Below are 23,854 nucleotides of genomic sequence, written 5' to 3'. Positions count from 1 at the left end.
TAAGAACAGCCAACATGGTTTTATGAGGGGGAAGTCATGTATGACCAACCTTATAGCCTTCTATGAGGAAGTGACTAGGTGGAGGGATGATGGTAGAGCGGTAGATGTAGTTTTTCTTGATTTCAGTAAGGCATTTGATACTGTCTCCCACAGCATCCTCATAGATAAGCTAAAGAAGTGTGGGCTTGACGATCAAGTAGTGAGGTGGATCGAGAACTGGTTGAAAGGAAGAAGGCAGAGAGTTGTGGTCAATGGCGCAGAATCTAGCTGGAGGTCTGTGACTAGTGGAGTTCCTCAGGGGTCGGTGCTGGGACCGGTGCTGTTTAATATTTTCATCAATGACCTGGATGAGGGAACCCTCAGCAAGTTTGCTGATGACACAAAACTGGGAGGAGTGGCTGACACACCAGAGGACTGTGCTGCCATTCAGCGAGACCTGGACAGGCTGGAGAGTTGGGTGGGGAGAAACTTGATGAAATTTAACAAGGGCAAGTGTAGAGTCTTGCATCTGGGGAAGGGGAACCCCATGGACCAGTACAGGTTGGGGGTTGACCTGCTGGAAAGTAGTGAAGGGGAAAGGGACCTGGGGGTCCTGGTGGATAGGAGGATGACCATGAGCCAGCAATGTGCTCTTGTGGCCAAGAAGGCAAATGGCATCTTAGGGTGCATTAGAAAGGGAGTGGTTAGTAGGTCAAGAGAGGTTCTCCTCCCCCTCTACTCAGCCTTGGTGAGGCCGCATCTGGAATATTGCGTCCAGTTCTGGGCCCCTCTGTTCAAGAAGGACAGGAAATTGCTTGAAGGAGTCCAGCACAGAGCCACAAAGATGATTAAGGGAGTGGAACATCTCCCTTATGAGGAGAGGCTGAGGGAGCTGGGTCTCTTTAGCTTGGAGAAGAGGAGACTGAGGGGTGACCTCATCAATGTTTACAAATATGTAAAGGGTAGGTGTCAGGATGATGGAGCTAGGCTTTTTTCAGTGATATCCAGTGATAGGACAAGGGGCAATGGGTGTAAACTAGAGCATAGGAAGTTCCACGTTAACATCAGGAAGAACTTCTTTACTGTAAGAGTGACAGAGCACTGGAACAGGTTGCCCAGGGGGGTTGTGGAGTCTCCTACACTGGAGATATTCAAGGCCCACCTGGACAAGTTCCTGTGTGATGTACTGTAGGTTACCCTGCTCTTGCAGGGGGGTTGGACTAGATGATCTTTTTAGGTCCCTTCCAACCCTTGGGATTCTGTGATTCTGTGATTAGTTATAGGATCATACAATAGAATCAATATAATAGCTTGGGCTGGAAGGCACCTTCAAAGCTCATCTTGTTCAACCCCCTGCAATGAGCACAGGGGCATCTTCAACTAGATCAGGTTGCCCAGAACCACATCCAGCCTGGCCTGGAATGTCTCCAGGGATGCAGCACTCACCACCTCACTGGGCAACCTGTGCCAGTGTTTTACCACCCTCATTGTACAAAATGTGTTCCTCACGTCCAGCCTGAATCTCCCTCTTTTAGTTTCAAACCATCAACCCTCGTTCTGTCACAACAGGCCCTGCTGGAAAGTCTCTCCCCATCTTTCTTACAGGCCTATTTTAAGAACTGAAATGCTGCAATAACTATTCTATGATTAATAAGATCTGCCTGGAGTCTTCTTCAGGCTGAACAACCCCAACTCTCTGAGCCTTTCCTCCCAAGAGGTTTTCCAGCCCTCTGATCATTTCTGTGGCTCTAATGCTCTGCAATTTACTTAGTACCTAATACAATGGCAGAAGTACTGCACATTTGCAAGGTCAATGGGGCAAGTCTGGGCTGCGCAGAATCAGTGCTCACCATGCACCTGGCCAGCACTGAGCCCTTTCAGAGGAGCAAGCCCACCACCCGCTTTACCAGAGCTGCTTTTGAGGGTACATCACTGCAGTTGCCTCTCTCTTACTTCCTATTTCTTATTTCTTTTTAGTTACAGGAAATACCCAAAGTAGAAAAAACCACTTTATTCACCAGTTGCATTGCTCTGCAGCTGCACACAGGGGAAGCTCTCCTTCTCATGGGTGCTGTGCCAAGAGGCCCCCAGAGCAACCTGCTGTTTGTCCCCTGCTTCAGCAGAATTTGCTGTGAAAACAAGATTAAAAGGCTGTGAAATCCCTCCAACAAACACAGCAGCTCCCGTTGACAGGCACTGATACTCAGCACCATCCTGCCCCATCAGGCACCCCCTCCTGAAGGAAGCCTGTCAATAAAAACCCCTGCGGGTCCTCTCTTTTTCTCATTTCCCCAGTATTTTTGTTGTCCCCAGTTTTAATAAGGCTTGTCCCAGCTGGAATCAACATCCTTGTCAGCAGCCGGGGCACTACCATGATCCAGGAGATCCAGGTCTGTTGTTGCCCTTTCATTCCTGATTATAGATGAATAAAATCAATCCTTTTCCATGTGTGGATTCAGACAAGGCAACGCCTCTGTTGGACGAATGCAAGGGAATGAAAGCAAATAAAGCGTAAAATAAAACAGCAACCCAGGGTTTCTGCAGCTTCTCAGCAAGCCAAGGCATTAGGAAGGGGTTCCTCTCCCAAGCGGCAGAGGGTCCTGGGATTCTTTCATCTGTGTCCTTTGTTTAAAGCCAAACTAAATTTCCAGATTTCTCCTTGTGAACAAAAGTTGCACAGCCCAAGAGGGCTGCTCCTGCAGAGGCTTCAAAGGGACCACAGCCAGGGCACAGGCAGGGACATGGAGCTCCATATGGAGAGGAGTCTCCAGTAAAACTCCCTCCTGGGGTCTCCAGCTCCATCCCATGTACTCTACAGCCAGCAGAAGTTCAGCCTCTGAAAGACTTGGAAACAAAGCAGGGGAGGGGGCATCATTCCATCCCAACACACCCAGTCAGTTGCCAACACCTATAATAAATGCTCGGAACAACGTAGACATATTCCAGCTGCTCCAGCCAACGAGCCGGCTTCATTTGGAGCTCGGCTCAGATGTCTCTATACAAAGGCCCGTAGCATGGGGAACAAACAAGAGGAATTAGAGATGTGTGCACATCTACGGGGGTATGATATAATAGGCATCACAGAAACATGGTGGGATGGCTCCTATGACTGGAGTGTTGGAATGGACGGTTACAGGCTCTTTAGAAAGGACAGGCCCAGCAGGTGGGGAGGGGGAGTTGCCCTTTATGTTAGGGATAGGCTGGAGCATATGGAACTCAGTCTGGGGGCAGGTGAGCAGTTTACAGAGAGTTTGTGGGTCAGGGTTAAAAGGAAAACAGCCGTGGGAGACATTACTGTGGGGATCTGTTACAGGCCGCCTGATCAAGAGGTCTCTGTGGATGAAGCACTCTACAGACAGATAGGAAAAGCCTCACGCTTGCAGGCCCTTGTTCTCATGGGGGACTTCAACCACCCTGACATCTGTTGGAACGATGGCACTGCACGGCACAAGCAATCCAGGAGGTTCCTCAATTGTGTGGAAGACAACTTCCTTCTGCAAGTAATAGAGGAGCCGACAAAGAGAGGTGCCATGCTTGACCTCATGCTCACCAACAAGGAAGGGCTCGTTGAGAATGTGGTGCTCCAGGGCAGCCTTGGATGCAGCGATCACGAGATGGTCAAATTTGAGATCCCCAGGAGAGTGAGAAGAGCGTGTAGCAAGCTCACTGCCCTGGACTTCAAAAGAGCAGACTTTGGCCTCTTCAGGAACCTGCTTAGTAAGGTTCCATGGGACATAGCCCTGGAGAGCAGGGGGGCGCAAGACTCTTGGTTGATATTCAAGGATCACCTGCTACAAGCTCAGGAGTGCTGCATCCCAGCTAGAAGGAAGTGCAGCAGGAGGGCCAGGAGACCTCCTTGGATGGATAAGGAGCTGCTGAGGAAAATTCAAAAGAAAAAAGAGGCTTATAAAAAGTGGAAGCAAGGACAGGCGGCCTGGGTAGAGTACAGGGATGTTGTCCGGGAAGCTAGGGACCAGGTTAGGAAGGCTAAGGCCCAGTTAGAATTAAACTTGGCCAGGGATGTTAAGGATAACAGGAAGGGATTCTACAGGTACGTAGCAAACAAAAAACAGACTAGGGACAACATAGGCCCCCTGAGGAAGCTCTCAGGAGAACTGGCTACACAGGATTTGGAGAAGGCTGAGGTTCTGAATTACTTCTTTGCCTTGGTCTTCACTGGCAAAGGCTCTGACTGCACCACCCAGTTCTTAGAAGGCAGACGCAGGGACTGTGAGAATGAAGACCTTGGGCCCACTGTAGGAGAGGATCTGGTTCGAGACCATCTTAAAAACCTGAATGTGCACAAGTCCACGGGACCTGATGGAATCCATCCGTGGGTCCTGAAAGAGCTGGCGAATGAAGTTGCTAAGCCACTGGCCATCATATTTGAAAAATCATGGCAGCCAGGTGAAGTTCCCGACGACGGGAAAAAGGGAAATATAACCCCCATTTTCAAGAAGGGGAAATTGGAAGACCCAGGGAATTACAGACCAGTCAGTCTCACCTCTGTGCCTGGCAAAATCTTGGAGCACATTCTCCTGGAAGGCATGCTAAGGCACATGAAAAACAACAAGGTGCTTGGTGACAGCCAGCATGGCTTCACTAAAGGGAAATCCTGCCTGACCAATTTGGTGGCCTTCTATGATGGGGCTACAGAACTGATGGACAAGGGTAAAGCAGTTGATGTCATCTAAATGGACTTGTGCAAAGCGTTTGACACTGTCCCACACCACATCATTGTCTCTAAGTTGGAGAGACATCAATTTGATGGATGGACCACTCGGTGGATAAAGAACTGGCTGGATGGCCACACACAAAGAGTTGTGGTCAATGGCTCAATGTCTGGCTGGAGACCAGTAACGAGTGGTGTCCCTCAGGGATCGGTGTTGGGACCGGTCTTCTTTAACATCTTCATCGCTGACATGGACAGTGGGATTGAGTGTGCCCTCAGCAAGTTTGCCGATGACACCAAGCTGTGTGGTCCAGTTGATATGCTGGAGGGAAGGGATGCCATCCAGAGGGACCTTGACACGCTTGTGAGGTGGGCTGATGCCAACCTTGTAAAGTTCAACCATGACAAGTGCAAGGTCCTACACCTGGGTCGGAGCAATCCCAGGCACAGCTATGGGTTGGGCAAAGAAGAGATTCAGAGCGGCCCTGCGGAGAAGGACTTGGGGGTGCTGGTGGATGAAAAAATGAACATGAGCCGGCTTCAGTGTGCGCTCACAGCCCAGAAAGCCAACCGTATCCTGGGCTGCATCAAAAGGAGCGTGACCTGCAGGTCGAAGGAGGTGATCCTGCCCCTCTACTCTGCTCTCGTGAGACCTCACCTGGAGCATCGTGTGCAGTTCTGGTGTCCTCAACATAAAAAGAACATGGAACTGTTGGAACAAGTCCAGAGTAGGCCACGAGGATGATCAGGGGCTGGAGCACCTCCCATATGAAGATAGGCTGAGAAAGTTGGGGCTGTTCAGCCTGGAGAAGGCTGCGTGGAGACCTCATAGCAGCCTTCCAGTACCTGAAGTGGGCCTATAGGGATGCTGGGGAGGGACTCTTCGTCAGGGACTGCAGTGACAGGACAAGGGGTAGCGGGTTTAAACTTAACAGGGGAAGTTTAGATTGGATATAAGGAAGAAATTCTTTCCTGTTAGGGTGGTGAGGCACTGGAATCGGTTGCCCAGGGAGGCTGTGAGTGCTCCATCCCTGGTGGTGTTCAAGGCCAGGTTGGATGAAGCCTTGAGTGGGATGGTTTAGTGTGAGGTGTCCCTACCCATGGCAGGGGGGTTGGAACTAGATGATCTTAAGGTCCTTTCCAACCCTAACTATTCTATGATTCTAATTCAAATGAACATGAAAATGAAGCGAGTGGGGCTTTTCCCCACCTTGTAGTGCCTATTACTCATGAGCCCCAGGACAGCCAGGCTGGGCTGGTAACACCAACACCAGGAGCTCCATTTCCAATTATAAGCTAATTGTCCTTTTACTCATTAACTCTGCTAGGACTTGCTCATTTTCCTTGGTATTTTTCTGCCCCTTCAGGCACTGGAGCTGCTCTAAGGTCTCCCTTTCAGGAGCCTTCTCTTCTCCAGGCTGCCCCAGCCCAGCTCTCTCAGCCTGGCTCCAGAGCAGAGCTGCTCCAGCCCTCACAGCATCTCCATGGCCTCCTCTGGACTCGCTCCAACATTTTCATATGCCTCTTGTGCTGTTGCTCCAGAGTTGGATCAGGACTGCTGGGGGGTGTGTCTCCCCTTCTGCCTGCTGCTCATGCTCCAGGGGTGCAGGAGCAGCACACAGGGGGGTTCTGGGCTGCAAGCACACGCTGCCAGGTCCAACAACCTGAAGCATCTAATCAGCGAGTTGCTCTTCAGTTTCCCCAGCACCTTTCCAATTGCAGATGTTCAACATATTGCTACAATCACCCCATTTCATCCTTGGCTATGTCAAAAGAAGACACCACACTACAGCTGCAACTCGGGAACAGTACATGAATGCAGTTTTGGCTCCAAAGAAAAGGGAACAGAAGAGGTTCTGCTACATGCCACATATTTAAGTGTTCTTTCCAGCCTCTCAGTCTCTGCAGCCCCCATCCACTCCTGTAGCTTTGCAGAAATCCCAGCCACACTAAGCTCAAACACAGTGGCAGCTAACTATAAATTAACCAAAGAATTTCTAAACAGATGATTTAGAAAATTAGGAAATTTAGAATCCCCACTAAGGCTGGGGGGAACCATTCCTTTTTCCCCATACCAAGAGGCTAACACAAATTCAGCAACATGCCAGGCAAGCGATCGCACCTGTAGAACAGTGCTCTGCTGCATCTCAGCACCCAGCACAGCACTGCCTCTTCCTCCGAGCACTGCAGGGCCCTGGCAGAGTCAGAGTCTGAGTGACAGGGTGATGTCAGCACCATCATTTATTTGAAGAGGGAGCACAGCTCTGAGGAGAGGCAACTGATACACCCATTCTGCAGCATACTAGGACAGAACAGCCCCACAGAGAGCAAGGGGCCACCTCCCAGTACAGGTCACGCCAAAGCACATCTTCCACAAGCACACAACACCTTCCCCCTCCTCTCAGAGGGAAGGGGGACCGCTCCATCTCCTAGGGAAAGTCAGGAGACACCAGACATGCAGGAACCTTCACAAAAGCCATTCCAGAGGTACCAGCACGAGATCCAGGCAGGCTGAGAAGCGAGGCCAAGCTGGCCTCCACTGCCTGCTGCACACATTGCTCTGAGGTGGAATGCTGCTGTCTGCTGCTGCTTCTGCCAAGGTGTTGCAGACAGAGGTCTTGCTGTTTGCTCTCCAGCCCTGCCTCCTTGGTCCCCAGACTTGCATTCCACACATCAGCCAGCAGTTAGCCTGATTTATTACAATATAGAGCTACCTGGGAACAGAGAGGAAAAAATCCACCCCACACTAAGGCCTGGCAGAGGAGAGCATTTCCCCATGGTTCCCCCTCCACTTATAGAAAATAAAATAAAATAAAAAAAGTAGAACAATCCTTCATTATAAGATTAAGGTCCTTGATGTGTGAGTCTGTTTCAACATGCCCAAAAACTGTCGAGCTTTCTCCTGCATGAAGAGTTGGTCTCTGGTTCCACCACAGGCTACCACTTTCCAAGCCCTGGTCATCTACAGAGGGAAAAGAAAGCAAGTGTACAACACAGTGAGGGGAGAGGACTAACATTATGTCAACTTCCTTTCTTGAAAGACTGCAAAGATAGATAAACTATTATCTGCTATTCAAGAGAAATAAAATATTTGCCTTAGGAGCACCCATCTTTCAACCAGGAGGAACTTGCACACTGCCAGTTACTGATCTCAGCTGAGGTGGTGATTTCAAGCAAATGAAGGTTACATTCAAGAGCTTCCCAGGCAAATGCTCCATTTCAGAACAAGTCTCGTGCCCTTTCGGGCCTTTCCCCTACCTCGCTTGAGACAAAACCGACAAAGCACAAACTAGCTAATGCTCCTTGTATGGAAGAGATTCCAGAGGGATATAAGGAATCCAAGAACAGCTTTGGGGTTTATTCCTAACCAGTTAAATTCCTACAGGAGATGGTAAGCCCAGGTCTAGATTACTCAAAGACCATCCTTAGCTGCAATTTGGTGCCTTCAGTTTCAGTGCAAAGGAACAGCTGAAAAAACAGGTGTGCTTCAGGCACTGCATGCAGAAAGGGCATCCATGACATGGTTTTGCACTCCAGGGAAAACCTGAGAAGTATCTGATAAATGCAGCCAAAAGACACAAGGTCCTAATCTGGAAATACCCACTGACGTGCACTGCGAGGTACCAGAGCTCAAGCTTCAGCACTTGCAGTAAGAACAGCCTGTGCAGCCAACAGAATGGCTTTGGGTTCAGCCAGGGCTAGATAAGCTTCCTTAATAAATAACTGCCACTGCTAGCAGCACCAGTCCAGTACAATAAAACCCAAGAGCCCCACAATACCATAGAGAGCTCTACTGTTCTTGGGCAATGGGTTTCACTGCATATCTGTACTGTCACCACACAAGCAGTCCCAAAGCTTTATTTATGCAGATATATTAGCTCTGAGAGCAATATGACCCTACATAGGACAGGAGAAGAAATGGAAGTGTTTAAGTAGGGTTCAAGAAGGGAAAGGAATTACTCTGGGTGAGGAGTACTTATTCGTCAGAAGAAAGAGCTTTCACAACAGCTCTAATCCAGGGACAGATGCAACCCCCTCACTGCAGTGTTTCATTAAGACTGAGCCAATGTTTTCCAGTGAAGAAAACATTGCATTAGAGCTGTTCCTGGGATGTGAAAAATGCCCACTCTAGCCCCTAGTTGCACTTTCACCCCTTCCCCCACCTCAAGCAGAGCACATATTTCCACCCTCATTCAGGCTACAAGAGAGCCCTGATGACTTAGCCCGAGCAAACACCTGCACAATCATGGTCCAAATCCCCTTCTCTATGCTACACTGGCTAACAAAGCAAGGATACCCCCCACACACGTATGCACTCTGCCTGCAAATACTTCAAGTGGTGAAGATTTTAAGGAGAGCACGAGAAACCGTTTATGCCCCAGAGGGCATTTGTAGGCTGCTGTGACTCTAGCTCAACCCAGATACAACCGTGTGGAACAGGGTAGCAGTAACACCACCAATGCCAGCATAAGCCACAAGGTGGCACACTGTACTCATCACGGGTTCAAGTAAACGGCAGGATAAAGCCAACTTGTGCTGCCTGTATAGTATGCAGCTTTCACCACAACCTAGAAACACCCTAAAAATCACAGGGGTGAGAAACACGTTTTGGAGCGTCAGCCACTTGCTCCTCCTCCTGAGGAGGGGGGACAAGGGCTGCCCTAGCAGCTCACCTCTGACTGAGGGAGGAATAGCTGCAGGGCTTACCGGTGCTGGTGGTCTGAAATGGCTGGGCATTTTCCTGCAGGACATTTTCTCTGGCTGCACTTGCACAAAGGCTCTGTTGAGCAAACCACTGTTGTTCTTCCTGCTCGAGGAGGAGAGGTTTAGGGACCTCGCCAGGAAATTCACAGACTGCAAAAAGGAAAGAAATTAATTTGTCTGAACAGTGCTGATACATGGCCTGGCCAGAAGACCAGTTAACAACTCCAGCCCTTCATCCACATTCACATGCGCTGCTCAAAGGCAGCTCCAGGTGGCAAAGCTCCCACCACTGACTTGCACAGGGCTTCACTGTGAGGGTGCTGAGGCACTGGCACAGGGTGCCCAGAGAAGTTGTGGCTGCCCCATCCCTGGCAGTGTTCACAGCCAGATTGGACACAGTGGCTTGGAGCAAGCTGCTCTAGTGGAAGGTGTCCCTGCCCATGGCAGGGTTGGAACTGGAGGGACCCTTTAGCTTTAGGGTCCCTTCCAGCCCAAACCAGTCTGAGATTCTATGATTCTAAGCGAACTCTGCCCCTGCTCTGAGCACAACACCCCTCACCTGAGCTCTTTTGAAGCAGACAGTCTTGGGGAGGGCAGGTGTATTTTGTGTCGTATCTTCATCCACAATATCTAGCGCCAGAGACTTCCGGACCTTCTTGATGGGACTCCTGCGCAACTGGGGGGCATAGGAAAGCAAGTGTCAGCATGAATCAACCTGTGAACTGCCATCTTCACAGCCCAGGGTGCACTCCAAGCTCTGCACCAGATCTGCACTGCTCTAACATCTTCCCACCACATGGCACAGCAACTTCCAGAGTGCCTCCTGGCACCAAGAGACACAGATTTATAAGAGGAAGCCTCTTGCAGTAGGAAAGAAAGGCCAACAGAACTGAGCCAACAGACACTGCATACATGCCCACAGCCTTCTGGGAGCCAACTTTCCACAGATTCTCCAAGTGTGCCATGGTGTCTCCTATGGGTTAGGGACATGGGTCTCCCCTAGCATGCCTCAAGCTCAGCATAAACCAGAACAAAGCTGGCAGGATTTTAAGCAGGCCTTAGCCTCAGGCACTTCTTGCTGATTAAGACAGCAGCCACAGGCCAAAAACTTTTGGGCATCAATAGTAGTATGAACAAAACCAGCAAAACACCCCTAAACAGCACAGAACAGCTCAGCCACAGGTACTAGATGCAAAACCAGCTCACTCCTTGTTTCCTCCTCTGTTTCTCAGGCTTCACATCATCCTCTATGATAAGTTCGATGCCAGCTTCACTTCGGAGCACCTCTTTCAAGTCTTCTTCCAGGTGAGGAGTCTGCGGCTGGTGTGAAAAGGCAGAGAGAGAACACAAGACAGTCAAAATCTGTATGCTGGGCAGACCCACAGGTATTTCCCTCAAGGGATAATAGGGTGAGAAGAGTACACAGTGGGAGGACAAACACAACTTATTTACTCCCCAGCTGGAACAATGAGATTTCTGCTAGCCTGACAGATTTACAGGATCTCCAGGCATGAAACTCTTATCAGCTGAACTCCAAAGCACCATCAAGAGACCAGTATGCACAAAAGGCCTGAGATGCTGGAAACTGCCATCCCTACAACACCCACATTAGGAGACTCAGTTCCTCTGGGATGCCTAGGTAGATTGTTTCCTTGGTTTCCCTTAAGTTCATCAGTAGTCAAGCACTGCAGCCTGATTCAAGGGCAGGTTTTGGCATTTTTAGCTGGTTTACAGAGGAGCTAAAAGTCCTGTGGCTACTTACCATGACATGTTCACCATGACAAGGTCCCCCTCATCCCTCCCACCTCAGCCTGGCACTACGAAACTGCTCTGTTACGGCACAGTTAACAGCAAGCTCACAGCTCTGCTGCAACCTACCCCATGTCCCCTTTGCGTTCATTCTGCTTCTGCCATTAGCAAGTGGCAGACCTGCCCAATAATTACCAGAGGCCTGATTGGTCCATATTTTTCCAGGGCATTTTTGAAAGGTGTCGGGGTGTGAGGTGTGTTGTCCACCACATATTTCTGATCTGGTGTGACAAACCTGGAAGCAGAAAAACAAAGGATCAGACATGCTGTAACCCACACAAAATAAATCCGTTCTTCCAAGCCCTGTCATGACATGAGCCACCCACAGAGTCTCATGTGGAAGGAGCAGCAGAAGCCACCCTGACCTGGCTGGACTGTCCCTGGGGTGCAAACAGGGCAAAACAGGAGCTTTTAGTAGGGAAAATAATCCTCCAGACATGTCAGCTCTACTGCTCCATCCCAGCAGCTACGAAGCACCCTTGTCAGAAAGCAGTATACACCCTGACACAGGCAACACACAGCTCAGCAGCCCAGCCTTATTCTGCACTTCTGCTTCTGCACTGCAACCCACAGCCTGGGCTTGTGACAATCAGAGCTGGACAAGCAGAATTCCTGGGTGTAAATGCACTGAGAGCAGCCCAGCCAGTTCACGTCACCTGGATGGGGAAGCTGCTCTGGGCCATGCCAACAGCAGAGTGGTTTTGCTGACACAACCAGCACCCCGTAACACTGTGCTGCTTCAGTCCACCAGCAAAGCAGCACCTGTGCAGACCATCCCTTCTCACCTGCCTGGTACAGTGCCCTGGGTAACCATCGCCCTAGAGTGCCCCTCAGGTCAGGCAAATCAGAGGGTGCAGAGCTCAAGGGATGGATCTTAACGGCTCTTGTTAAGGAAGTCAAATCCCTTCCCTACTGGCACACAGGGAAGGAAGCAGGGCTCACAGCATAGCAGCATTTCCCAAACGAAGGCAACACAGAAGGCAACAACCCACCCAGCAGCCAAGCACAATGGTGGTTACTGGGCTATTGCTCCAATCAGCCTGGACACTCGATCCCTGCAGCTCAAAGAAGAGCAGTCTTTGGGGGAAATGCTGCTTTAAGGAAGTCCCCTGGCCCTCTCTCAGCTGTGCCAGTACAAGGCTTCTTGAACTGGACCAGACTCCTCTGTAGAAAAGGACAATGCTCAGGAGAGGAGGAGGAAAGGACTTACGCTGAGTTCTTCTGGAGCAGAGGGGTCTTGTCCCTGTGCAGAGGAGTGGTGACAATCACCTTCTGACTACACACAGGTGTGGAAGTCAGAGATGGGTTCTCCAGTTCAAGTGTATCCTGTTTGGTCCAAAAGTTTAAAAACTGCAAAGCACAGGAAAGAAAGAGAAGACACTCAGTCTCAAGCATTCCAGCATAGTATCACCAGTCATTACTTTTTCCTAAATATGGGTGAAAACCCGAAATAGGGACAATCCTCCCATACTGAGTGGCACAGGACTGATCAGTCCCAGTATAAACCTTGATAACTCTTACAGTCCTGTGCACAGATACACGTGAAAGTTGCCAGAAGGTGCCTCACACCTCTAAAAGTTCCATAAGGGATGAACTGACACTACTACAAGCATCTATAAGGTGGGAGAGAAGTCTCTCCTTGCAGTGGCCCAAACAAGGCCAAGCAAAATGGTGAAGGAGGAGTAAACCCAGCCCACCAAAGGTCTATTCTGGCCTCAGGCTGACAAATGTGAAGGAAGACACAAGCATGGACGTAACACAACAGCATTCAAGATAATAGATTTTGCATTGAGCCATCTTCAGCCTGAACTGTGAGAAAACTACAGACTATCTTATCTCTGCTGGGATTTTACTTCATGACAGCTAAAAAGTGACAATTTTACTCCCATAAGGGATGGCTTGTACCCAAGAACCCATCAGGAGAGAAGAGCTCTATGTGCTACATTCATTGATAGCAGAAGCTCAGCCTGCAAGGCAGGACATGCTGTTTGCCTTCTCAGATTCACCAAGGCCTTTCACACTCTACAGAGCTGAACATTTCAGGTCCTGCTACGATATCCTTGCTAGCTTTGCATTTGGGGTCATAGAATCTTGGACTCATTTAGGTTGGAAGGGACCTTAAAGCTCCTCCAGTTCCAATCCCTGCCACGGGCAGGGACACCTTCCACTGGAGCAGCTTGCTCCAAGCCCCTGTGTCCAACCTGGCCTTGAACACTGCCAGGGATGGGGCAGCCACAGCTTCTCTGGGCACCCTGTGCCAGCGCCTCAGCACCCTCACAGGAAAAAATTTTTGCCAAAGATCTCATCTCAATCTCCCCTCTGGCAGGTTAAAGCCATTCCCCTTGGCCTGTCCCTACAGGCCCTTGTCCAAAGCCCCTCTCTAGGTCTCCTGTAGCCCCTTTAGGCACTGGAGATACTCTAAGGTCTCCCCTTAAGGAGCCTTCTCTTCTCCAGGCTGAACCAGGCCAGCCCTCTCAGCCTGGCTCCAGAGCTGAGCTGTTCCAGCCAGCTCCACATGTCTCTTGTGCTGGCAGGCCACACTGGACTGCAGGGGTCCTCACCCTCAACACAGGTGTCAGACTGCCCTGTGGTACTTTCCCATGTACTGCCCTAGGCTGCAGAAATGGTAGAAATAAAGACAAGGGTAAGCAGGGTCTGAACAGAGCAGCTGTGGGAACTGTGCTGGAGAACACAACAGCCTTTATTCTGTTATATAGGCAGAATTCCACTATATCAATATGTGAGACACTAGTGGGTTTGAACACCACAGTGCTCACAAACGATGTATGTTGGGAGAAGCTGGACCCAGTGATCTTGAATGTCTTTTTCAACCTGCTTGATTCTGTGACTGTTCAGCACGTTTGTGGGCACTGTAGGAGTCATGACAAAGGCTGAAAAGATCAGAGTCCCTTTTGCAATGAAGACCAGGAGCATTTTCCTGAGCACAGCAACACAAAGGTCTGCACGAGGCACATGCTGCTGAGCCTGCCTGTGTGACTTAACTGGAAACAAACAGGGAAAGCCACTTGTCACTGTTGCCACTCTGCTACCCACAGCTAGGGCAGCAATGCCCTGGGGACAAAAGTGCCCCTGGGACAGAAGCAATCCCGCAGTGGGCAGGCATGTACAACTGCACAGTGGCGCTTCTTTATCATAGTGAGTACATGCCGTGCCCACCATGCAGGGTGGCTGAGCCTTCCTGATGCTGCAAGCACTCCCAGAGGCAGACAGAAGCTGCTGCTCTCCACAGGAAGGGCAGCACTTAAGTAGTGCCAGTACCCAGGCTCTGCATCTTGTTTTAGCAAAGATACATACGCTGCACACTGGCACTGGCTCAGTTCAGGGGAGGAGAAGCACAAAACTGTCAGAGCTGATGGGAACACACAGTATTAAGGCAAGCAGATAGAGCATTAACATGCTTATTAGCTCACGACCAAGCCTAAGCAAAGGAGCAGCTCAGCTGGGCTCTGACATTGCTCCATACCTGAGATGGAGAGAAGGGCAGTGTCTTGACAGGGGTGCTCTTCGGCGTCATACTGTTGCAGGAGTCAAGGAAGGAAAGGCTGGTGCTGGTGACATTCTCTGTGACTGGGGACAGCATGATCTTCCTCTTCTTCTGCCTCTTCAGCACAGAGGGTGGTGTGCCAAAGCTCACCTCTGCATGTGGCGAGATGGGGATGAGCTCCCCTTTGCTGCTCTTACTGAGGTCAGAGATGGTGTGGCCATCCAGGCGGTATTCAGTCACATTGTGCAGGGATGATGTTGGTTTGCTGGGGGTTTGCCTCACCGGGCTGCTGCTGCTGCTGCTGCTGCTGGCAGAGGGTTCCTCAGGCAGGTCAAACTGGGTCAGATCACACCACCCATCTGGGTCCTGCTCACAAGGGAGATCATCAGAAGCAGCCCAGGAAGGAAAGCTGAGCAGATGGTATAGATGCAGATACAAACTGGGAGGTGAAATAAGTGAGGTGGGGGGAGTGGTGTGAGATTGCACCAGCTTTTGCAATAAGCCTGGCTAGAGGAGAGCTCAAGCCCTCCTCTCTGCTGCCAGCATAGCTGTGAACATGAGCAGGGAACTAACCCAACTGAAAGCTGCTGCCCTGCTGCCTGTGCATAGGGCAGATTTTTTTCTATTTACAGAAGGTTGGTTTCCCAGTTCAGTTCATAGCACAGCTGCACAAACAGCTGCTCCCACACACAGAGGGGACAAAGAAGAAGCTGGGAATAGCTCTGGGGACAGGGCTGAATGAAGTGACTGTCACCTAACACCAAAGCATAGTCTTTGGCACATCAGCACAGCTGGACACAGGGCTCAGCTGAAAGCAGATTAAAAATAACCAGACCAGTTTAGAGATCATCTGCTTCACAGCTCAACCCTACCAACAGCCAAAGTACCATTCCAGCAGGCCCCTAAGGACCCCCAGATGGGCCATTAAGCCTTGGGAAAGGACTCTCAGTTCTCCTGTACAAATGTAAAGTGGATCCTTCAGAGATAATCAGCTCATAAGCTCCTCAGGCAGGCTGGGTGCTTCAGAGACATCTTCCCTCTGAGGAAGGGGGATCCCTTCCTCAGAGGCATGCCTATCACCCTAGGGACCTCCAGCACTGCTTGACTGCCCCAAAATTACTAGTTTCAGTAAAGCTACCTCCATTGAAATCAAATGGTGTCATCATCCCGGTGTGAAGGAGTCTGTCCTGCACACTACAAGTGGGCCTGGCCTACTCCCAGTCTGTCCTGCCCTACCTCATCCCATAACAGGAGGAAAAGGAAAGCCAAGAAGCACAGGCCTGAACCCTTAGGAAAGGGAGAGCTGGGGATACTGCCTGATAAAGGAGGGTTGAGATCAGGTTTACCAGCATCTACAGCCTCCCACACCAGCAGAGCCCACACACAAGGACATCGGCCTAGGAGAATTTGCAAGCCCAGAACAATACTCACAGAGCTGGGAAGGCCTAATCTAGCCCTAGCAAAGAGACAGGGTTCACAGCACACAGTGGGAAGCCACAAGCCAGTGACAGACCCAGTCCTCCTCAGGATGCCCATGGTGATGAGCAAGGGGAAAGGACGAGATTCCAGGATGCCTGGAAAAGCACGGATTGTTACTTACAGATTCAATCATGTCCAGAGCTTCACTGAAGGCTGGTCCAGATGCTGGGTACAAATAGTTGGCAGCCTCGACAACCCATTTGTATGGTGATGTGACAAGTGAAGAAGCATCCTCAGGCACCACATCATCTGGGGTCCCTTCAGCATTATGCTCTGCCAATTCCGTGGCTGGCAGCTCTGAGTGCAGCTCCTGTACACCCACCACTTCCTCATCACTGACATCCTCTTCCTTTATTTCAGAGATATTGACTGGCCAGTTGCGCAGAATGCTCTTTGCACATACAACAAAGGAAGTCCAACCTTTAGTACAAACTAAGGGAATAAATGTCCTGGGGACAAAGAGCAAGGGTCCCTGGACACATTCTGCTCCACCTGCTTTCCCACCAGCCATTCAGTTTGTTTCCCATTCCTATTCTTCTTCATTGCTCTCTCCCACACATCATTCAAACAGAAGTCCATAAAGGATAAACATGTTTAATTAAAGGTTTTACTTAACAGTATGCCAGGAGAAAGTTAAACATAGGCTAAGCAGGCAGCACTAATTCTGCACTTCCTAATTCCCAAGAGCCTGCCTTGGAAAACTACATTTTTTCTTCACGAAAAAGGTGTACTTTCCCTGCTTCGCTTTTTTTAGTGGAAAGGAACAAAACACCTCTTCATCATACCTCCCCCATCATCTGGAGCAGCCTCACTCTTCCACCAGGGACAGCACTACAGGGCCGAAACAAAAATAATCTGTCTCTGAGACAGCTCTGATACTGGAGCTGGCAAGATACCAGCACTAGCAGACTGCTGTTCTCTGCCTGCATAACACACTCAGGCCCACATTATACCTCTGGCTCCTGGAGGGAGAGATCTCCAAAGAACCAGTCTCTTGGAAAAGGGTGGGAGAAGGCACAGACTCTTTCTGAAGACAGCAGGCTGTGCCAAAGGCAATGTGAGAGGCAGGAGGGTGGATGAACAGCTCTGACCTACATTGGCAGAGCAGGGGACTGGCCCAGGGACATGCTGCATATATGCTGGTGCAGTACCTGGCTCCCAGCTTTTGTTTGACTTCGGCTCTCCTTCTCATCCACCTCCACAAGCAAGTAGAGTGACCTGGACTCCTTAGTTTCATTGAGGAAGCCTCCTGTGTCTACCTTTCGCTTGATGGTGGAGTTCCAGTGATTCTTCACAGCATTGTCGGTCCTGCCAAGAGATCAGAAGGAAAAAGAAGTCAGCATTTACAGCAGCTTTAAAGCACAGCTAACAGCTCCTACATGCTCTCCAGCACCATCCTTGAGCTCAACACACGGATTTCCACAGGCCACCCAGCTGCGAAGGCACCAGTGAGCAAAGAAGTCCTACCTCCCAGGCAGCAGCTTGGCAATCTCCGCCCATCGATTCCCCAGCACCTTGTGGGCCTCAAAAATTATGCGATCCTCCTCCTCTGTCCATGAAGACTTCTTCACCTCAGGGTTTAGGTGGTTATGCCACCGTTCCCGGCACTGCTTCCCTAACCGCCCTTTCAGGTGCTTGGCTATCAGGGTCCATTGTTTGGTGCCGTACTTTTTAACCAGCTCAATTACCTTTGAAGAGAGCGGGAGGAAAATAAGGAAATGGAATAAAGGAAGGGAAACTCAATACAGCCATCTTCAAGCTTTGCTCTTCACCTCTCTTGGGACCAGGTAGAGCCAGTCAGAGAAAGGCCCCTTTGGAGAAAAAGCTGGAGGGAACCAGAACTGACAATGAAACATACCAACACTTGAGAGAGCAACAGTTCAGCCAAATTTCTAAAAGAGGCTGTTTCCATGCAGACATTTTGCCACATGGCATGTGTGAAGGCAGAGGACTGCTCAGAGAAGATGGGGTGGAGATGGGGCACCAGGGGCAGAGGGCACCAGATGTAGAAACACAAGCCCATTTCTGAGCGAGGGCCAAGTCCCATGTGCTCCAAGGCTTCTCTGCCCTCCCTCTTACCAAGGACAAGGCCACATGAAAACAGTACCCAACCAGCTCTGCACTGGTCTGCCCACTGGGTGCAGCCTCCCTCTAGTAGTGTGCTACAGCAAGGACATGCCAGGGCTCCAGCGCCATGCCCTGCTAGCGTCAAGATACACAATAAGAATTCCACAGCATAAAACAAGCCACATTCACATAAGAGCCATGCACTTTTATCACTTACGCTTGAGGCCCAAGTGCAAATGCTTCTGAGCACAGAATCTGTTCTGAGCTGCTGCAGTATGTCCACAGCACAGTCAGGATGAAACAATTTACTGCCTGCAGTGTTCTGCCCACAAAAATCATAGAACCATAGAATGGTTTGGGTTGGAAGGGACCTTAAAGCTCATCTAATTCCAACCCCTGCCACAGGCAGGGACACCTTCCACTAGACCAGCTTGCTCCAAGCCCCTGTGTCCAATCTGGCCTTGAACACTGCCAGGGATGGGGCAGCCACAGCTTCTCTGGGCAACCTGTGCCACTGTCTTACCACACTCATAGAAAAGAGCTTCTTCTTAATGTCTAATCTCAATCTCCCCTCTGTCAGTTTGAAGTCATTCCCCTTTGTCCTGTCGCTACCACCCCTTGTCAAAAGTCCCTCTCCAGATGTCCTGTAGGCACCTTTAGGCACTGGAAGACTGTTATAAGGTCTCCCCAAACCTTAAAGCAGAGGCTGAAGAATTCTCGAAGAGCATTTGTACTCTGGCCAGCTGCACTCAGCTGAAAGGTGCAGGTACATAGGTGATGCCCACAGAGCTTTTAGCTCATAACAGATGTCCCTACTTCAGACTCTTGACTATCAAGCACAGAAAGATGGAACAAAGACACCAAACTGAGGCACAGGCAAAGGAGCTGGAGTGCTTGCACGGCAAAGCAATATGCTGAGTCAGGGGAAAGTTGAAGCCTGGCCTGGCGAGGATGGGTAGGGTGGCAGAGTCAAGACATGCAAAGGGAAGAGCAAAGAAGGCAGCAACTGCTTTGCTGTAGGAAGGTAGAAGGACACCATGAGAAGCTTCCCTACGATGTGCTTAACATAACACATAGATGGAAGGCAAGGGTGACTGTAACAGCCTGTAACGGGATCAAAATGGAAAGAAACAGGGGCGCAGAAGTGTTACAGAGAATCTGCCAAAGTAGGACATTTAGCAGCAAAAAACCTTGGTAGAAGTTAGAATTCATTCCAATTTCTCTTAAGCCCATCAAGATCAGTCTGTCTGAGCTGACCCCTCTCAGCTCATTCTGGAATCAGCAGAGAAAGAGGCTCACAGAAGTCACAGTTCACCTAGAGGCCTACTGAAGCACAGGAAATAACGGTTTTCTTTTCTCTTAGATCCAACACAGCCAGATCAGGTGGTCAGGTGGAGATCTGCCAGCAGGCAGATGAATTAATTCCCTTTTCTGCTCCCTCACTTTGTAGCCTACTGTACCAGTACCATGTGTGAAAGGGAGATGATGTTTAGCTGAAGAGGCCTAGACCTGCTCTTGCACACTGTAGCCATGGTTGCATTAGGCTGCCCAGAACAAGTTGGTACTGCTTTAACCATTACCCACCCTTAGAAAAAACTACGCACAGTTTACTAAAAGACCCAAGGGTCTTTCACCTCCTTCCTCTCCCCAGACAGTCACAGTCCAACAGTCAGATCCTCTCAGCCCCGACTTACCTTTTGGTCCTCCTCTTTAGTCCAAGGGCCCTTAACCAAGTCTGGGTTCAACACTCGCAACCACCGGTACTGACACTGCTGATCACTGCGGTTCTAGGAAAAGTCACAAGAATAGCCACGTGTTAGATTGGAGCCTCCAACAACACCTACAGCAATTGCAGTCTCCACACACACAGGCTGGCCCACAGGAAGCCTGCAGAAGCACATGGAGAATACATACTATGACTAGGGCACAGAAGCCTCAATTTCTCACACCACATCAAACAAACGAGTCTTTGAAAGGCCTCTGTATAAGAAAGATGTCTCCCTGCTCTGCAGGAGCAGGAATTCACAGCCTGGGGCTTCAGTCACAGAGCAGAGCTCCACTGTACAAGGTGCTCCACAGACACAGAGAACCAGCAATGAGCACAAGAAGCAACATGCAAATACTGACATTCCCATCTGAGAAAGGGGTCACTTACAGGAAAGTGACTGGCCAGGAACTTCCAGTCATTCTGTCCATAATGTCTTACTAACATCTTCAGCTGCTCATCCTGCAAAGAACAAAGACATCCACTAAGGCAACACACACCGCAGGCACCCCTGGGCTGAGAGCATGAAGAGAATGAGCTAGATCTTTTGTCAAGAAGGGATTTTTTTGGCATTCTGCATTCAGAGGACAAAGGTAGCTCACACCATCCTTTAGCAGTGCTCCAGTACATGGAACCCAACTGGAATACACTGTTTCTGGACTCCGTACTAGGGTGAGCTCATACAGCGAGTAAAACGAGCTTGGCTCTGTTCCAGTACAGTCTGGTCCAAATCCTGTGACCAAGCCTACCTGCTTATCCAGCCCCGGTACAACCCTGACCAGACAGTCCATCTCCCAGCTCAGACACTGCTCTTGCCTGGGCAAGACAGCTAAACGGTTTAAGTGTACCAGCACCAGTCCAGTGGTTTACTGCCTTTCAGCACTATGGGGCTCCACAGCATTTCTTTTACAAACCTTGTTAATAGTCCAGGTGTGGGGTACAGCTCACAAAAAGCCTGCTCTAGGTGCCTTGCCTGTGTGCTCCAGCTGGGCAAACAGAGGCATGAAATTACTCTCTGTCCCACATGAGCCCAAGGCTTTGGTCCCTGCATAAAGACCACCTTAGCTGGTGTTCATACCACAGAGGGAACAGGACATCTTTTGGTTTTCACACAGAACAAATATGGAGGATCTGGGAGGACAGAAGAAAACATCCCAACTAATTTCAGGCTCTCAGCCAGGATGACTAAGACATGATCCCAATAGTCTCAACACTCCCTTCTTTTGCTAGAAAAAACAGAGAACATTTTCACATTCAGCTTGCTGGAGGTCTCAGTCATTCCCAGAACCTCTCTGCTGACCAGAGTGCTGCAGGCAGCAGCTCCCTTGCTCAGGGCTCACAAATTTAAGCTAAAGTGGTTGGTGCTGCTCTTACTCTCCAGGCTACACTTCAAAACCCCCTGAGTCCCCTGACCTCATTAAGACCTCAGCTCACACCAGCAGAATAGACACAGGGTCTTCTCCAGTAGCAAGACAGCAGGAGGTGGTGTCATGGCTGGCAGGTGAGGACTGGGATGGAGGCACCCAAGCCTCAGATGCCATGCCAGAGGCGTACCTCAAGGTACCTACTCTCAGCTAGTGCCAAGCTCTCACTCACCTCTTCTTGCGTCCACTTGACTTTACACCTGCTATCCCGCTGCTCTGGCACATCCTGGTCAGTGTCCTGGTAATGCAGCTCATCCTGGTCCTCACTAGAGATAAATAAATGAGAATTATAATTATCAGTTCTGATAAAAAGGCAGCAGAGCTCCAAGAGCAACCTGCACTTCCCAAAGCAGAGCCCTGGACCTATTCCCTTCCAGCACTGAGCCCTGAACACCTCACATTGACACCCCAAGTTTAAAGCAGTCCCTCAGCTTTGGGCTCTCAGTGCACACCAGCAGTTTTTATGCTGCTGGGAGCAGGGGAAGACATATGTATTTGATTTCCTTCCCCTTCTGCCTCTCTGGAAAGGCTTTTCATCTAGGGACTGGCATCATTTTACCTCCTTACTGCTCACCGATCTCCTGGACTGCTGGACTAAAGAAGAGAGATAGGAGAAGTGCGTGCACACACACATGCACACACGCACACACACACTCACAAACACACCCACACTCACAAACACACACACTCACAAACACACACACACACTCACACTCCCTCGGGCTCTGTCCATCGCCTGCCGTAGCGCCTCAGTCCTGCCCTGCTCCCGGGCCGTTAAAGCCAGGCCCGCACCCCGCTCACAGACAGAGCCAAGCGGAGCCTTTAGAGCGGGGCCTGAGGAATACGGAGGACGGGGCGCGAGGCCGCGGCCCTGCTGCAGCCCGCCGGAGAGCGGGAACGGCCCGTCCGGGGGGGACCGCGGTGCGGAGCAGCGCGGGAGGCGGCGGGAGGCGCCCGCACGGCGGCGGGGAGGGCTGTGGGCAGCGGCACTCACCCGCGGCCGCGGCGCGACATGGCGGGGCCGGACAGCAGCGGCGGCACTTTCCTATCTCGCGCCAACGGCGCCCCCCCGCCGTGCGGGGCTGGGCCGCGCATGCGTACTGCCACCGCCCGCCCGCACAAAGAGGCGCGCGCGGTAGGGCGCCTGCCTGCGCCGTCCCGAGGGAGCTCCCCGCGGGCCTGGAGCCCGCCCGCCCCCCCCTTCACCGAGCCCCCGTGTGCCTCTTCCAGCAGGCAGCGCGGGGCAGCAGGATCCCGCACCCCCGCTCCCCTCCCGACAAGACCCGCAGTAGGCCTCCGGGAACGCAGTTTGGGGTGCAAAGGGAACCCCACAGGAAGTGGCCTGGTTTATCTCCGGGAAGGGGCTTGCTTCCCCATGGCCACCCCATGCCCTCACCGCGGGACCCCCCGCAGCCGCTGCGTGGCCCAAATCGGACAGAAAAACAAGAATTCAGCACCTCCTGCACACCGCTCCGGCAGTACCGCTCCCTCCGAGGGCGCGCTCCGGGCTCCGCACAGGCCTGGCACGTCCTAGAAGAGAGGACAGGCAGTCAGTGCGGAAAAGCTCAGCTCTGCCCTGCTCCCGCTGCCGGCAGCGGCACTGCCACCCTGTCACTGTCATCATGGCACGCAATGTACGAGCAGCGCCCCGGAGACAGCCAGCCCGGGACACCCCACCGCTTCGCACACCTGCACTCCGGAGTCCTGCTGCTCACACGCTGCCTGTGCACACAAAGCACACACCATAGCCAACATCCGTATTCAGCCTGCATGCATGGATGCTCCGAGCCAGTGCTTAAGGGCAAACAAAACAAAATTTAAGAGAGATCATACAGTCACAGACTTGTTTGTCTTGGAAGGGACCTTAAAATTCATCCAGCTCCAACCCCTGCCAAGGGCAGGGACCCCTTCCACTGGAGCAGCTTGCTCCAAGCCCCTGTGTCCAACCTGGCCTTGAGCACTGCCAGGGATGGGGCAGCCACAGCTTCTCTGGGCACCCTGTGCCAGCGCCTCAGCACCCTCACAGGGAAGAGCTTCTGCCTAAGAGCTCATCTCAGTCTCCCCTCGGGCAGGTTCAAGCCATTCCCCTTGGCCTGTCCCTACAGGCCCTTGTCCCAAGCCCCTCTCCAGGTTTCTTGCAGCCCCTTTAGGCACTGGAGCTGCTCTCAGGTCTCCCCTTCAGGAGCCTTCTCTTCTCCAGGCTGCCCCAGCCCAGCTCTCTCAGCCTGGCTCCAGAGCATTGCTGCTCCACCCCTCGCAGCACCTTCGTGGCCTCCTCTGTGGACTTGCTCCAACGGCTCCATGCCCCTTTTGTATTGTTGGCCCCAAAGCTGGATCAGGACTGCAGGAGCAGGGGTCTCACCAGAGTGGAGTCACTTCTTGTGGACCCTGCCTGAGTGCTGGTGTAGGGAGGAAGGCTGTGTGTGTCATCATCCTGCTGCTGCTGCTGC

General features: G+C 51.2%; 1 protein-coding gene across 3 annotated transcripts; it reads right to left on the bottom strand.

Annotated features, from left to right (window-relative positions):
- Positions 1-6,877: 6,877 nt before the first annotated feature.
- MYBL2 (MYB proto-oncogene like 2) lies at positions 6,878-23,043 on the bottom strand. Of its 3 annotated transcripts, none has more exons than XM_065692036.1 (14): positions 22,862-23,043; positions 21,577-21,670; positions 20,371-20,442; positions 19,910-20,002; positions 17,616-17,836; positions 17,300-17,456; positions 16,270-16,539; positions 14,649-15,035; positions 12,375-12,514; positions 11,300-11,399; positions 10,562-10,675; positions 9,915-10,031; positions 9,359-9,505; positions 6,878-7,613 (listed from the first exon to the last, which is right to left on the bottom strand). In XM_065692036.1, the coding sequence occupies exons 1-14, from the start codon at positions 23,026-23,028 to the stop codon at positions 7,488-7,490; spliced, it is 2,205 nt and encodes a 734-aa protein (XP_065548108.1). In that variant the 5' UTR covers positions 23,029-23,043; the 3' UTR covers positions 6,878-7,487. The 3 variants fall into 3 exon arrangements, with proteins under 3 accessions (XP_065548108.1, XP_065548109.1, XP_065548110.1); XM_065692037.1 differs by lacking the exon at positions 22,862-23,043 and adding an exon at positions 22,399-22,514; XM_065692038.1 differs by lacking the exon at positions 22,862-23,043 and adding an exon at positions 22,117-22,344.
- Between the last annotated feature and the right edge of the window lie 811 nt (positions 23,044-23,854).

Source organism: Lathamus discolor, chromosome 11, assembly GCF_037157495.1.
Source record: "Lathamus discolor isolate bLatDis1 chromosome 11, bLatDis1.hap1, whole genome shotgun sequence".
Lineage (NCBI taxonomy): Eukaryota > Metazoa > Chordata > Aves > Psittaciformes > Psittacidae > Lathamus > Lathamus discolor.
Note: the sequence above shows the minus strand (reverse complement) of the source record. Positions and strands in the feature narration are given on the sequence as shown.

Bases quoted from the DNA above. Each gene is read 5' to 3' on its own strand.
- MYBL2 (XM_065692036.1), bottom strand. From the start codon at position 23,028: ATGATGACAGTGACAGGGTGGCAGTGCCGCTGCCGGCAGCGGGAGCAG. The intron at 12,515-14,648 runs GTATGGAGCAAT...TGTGCTTTGCAG, and splicing joins TGCCCTTCTCTCCATCTCAG to TTTTTAAACTTTTGGACCAA. The intron at 9,506-9,914 runs GTGAGGGGTGTT...TCCTTTTTGCAG, and splicing joins TCTGCTTCAAAAGAGCTCAG to TCTGTGAATTTCCTGGCGAG.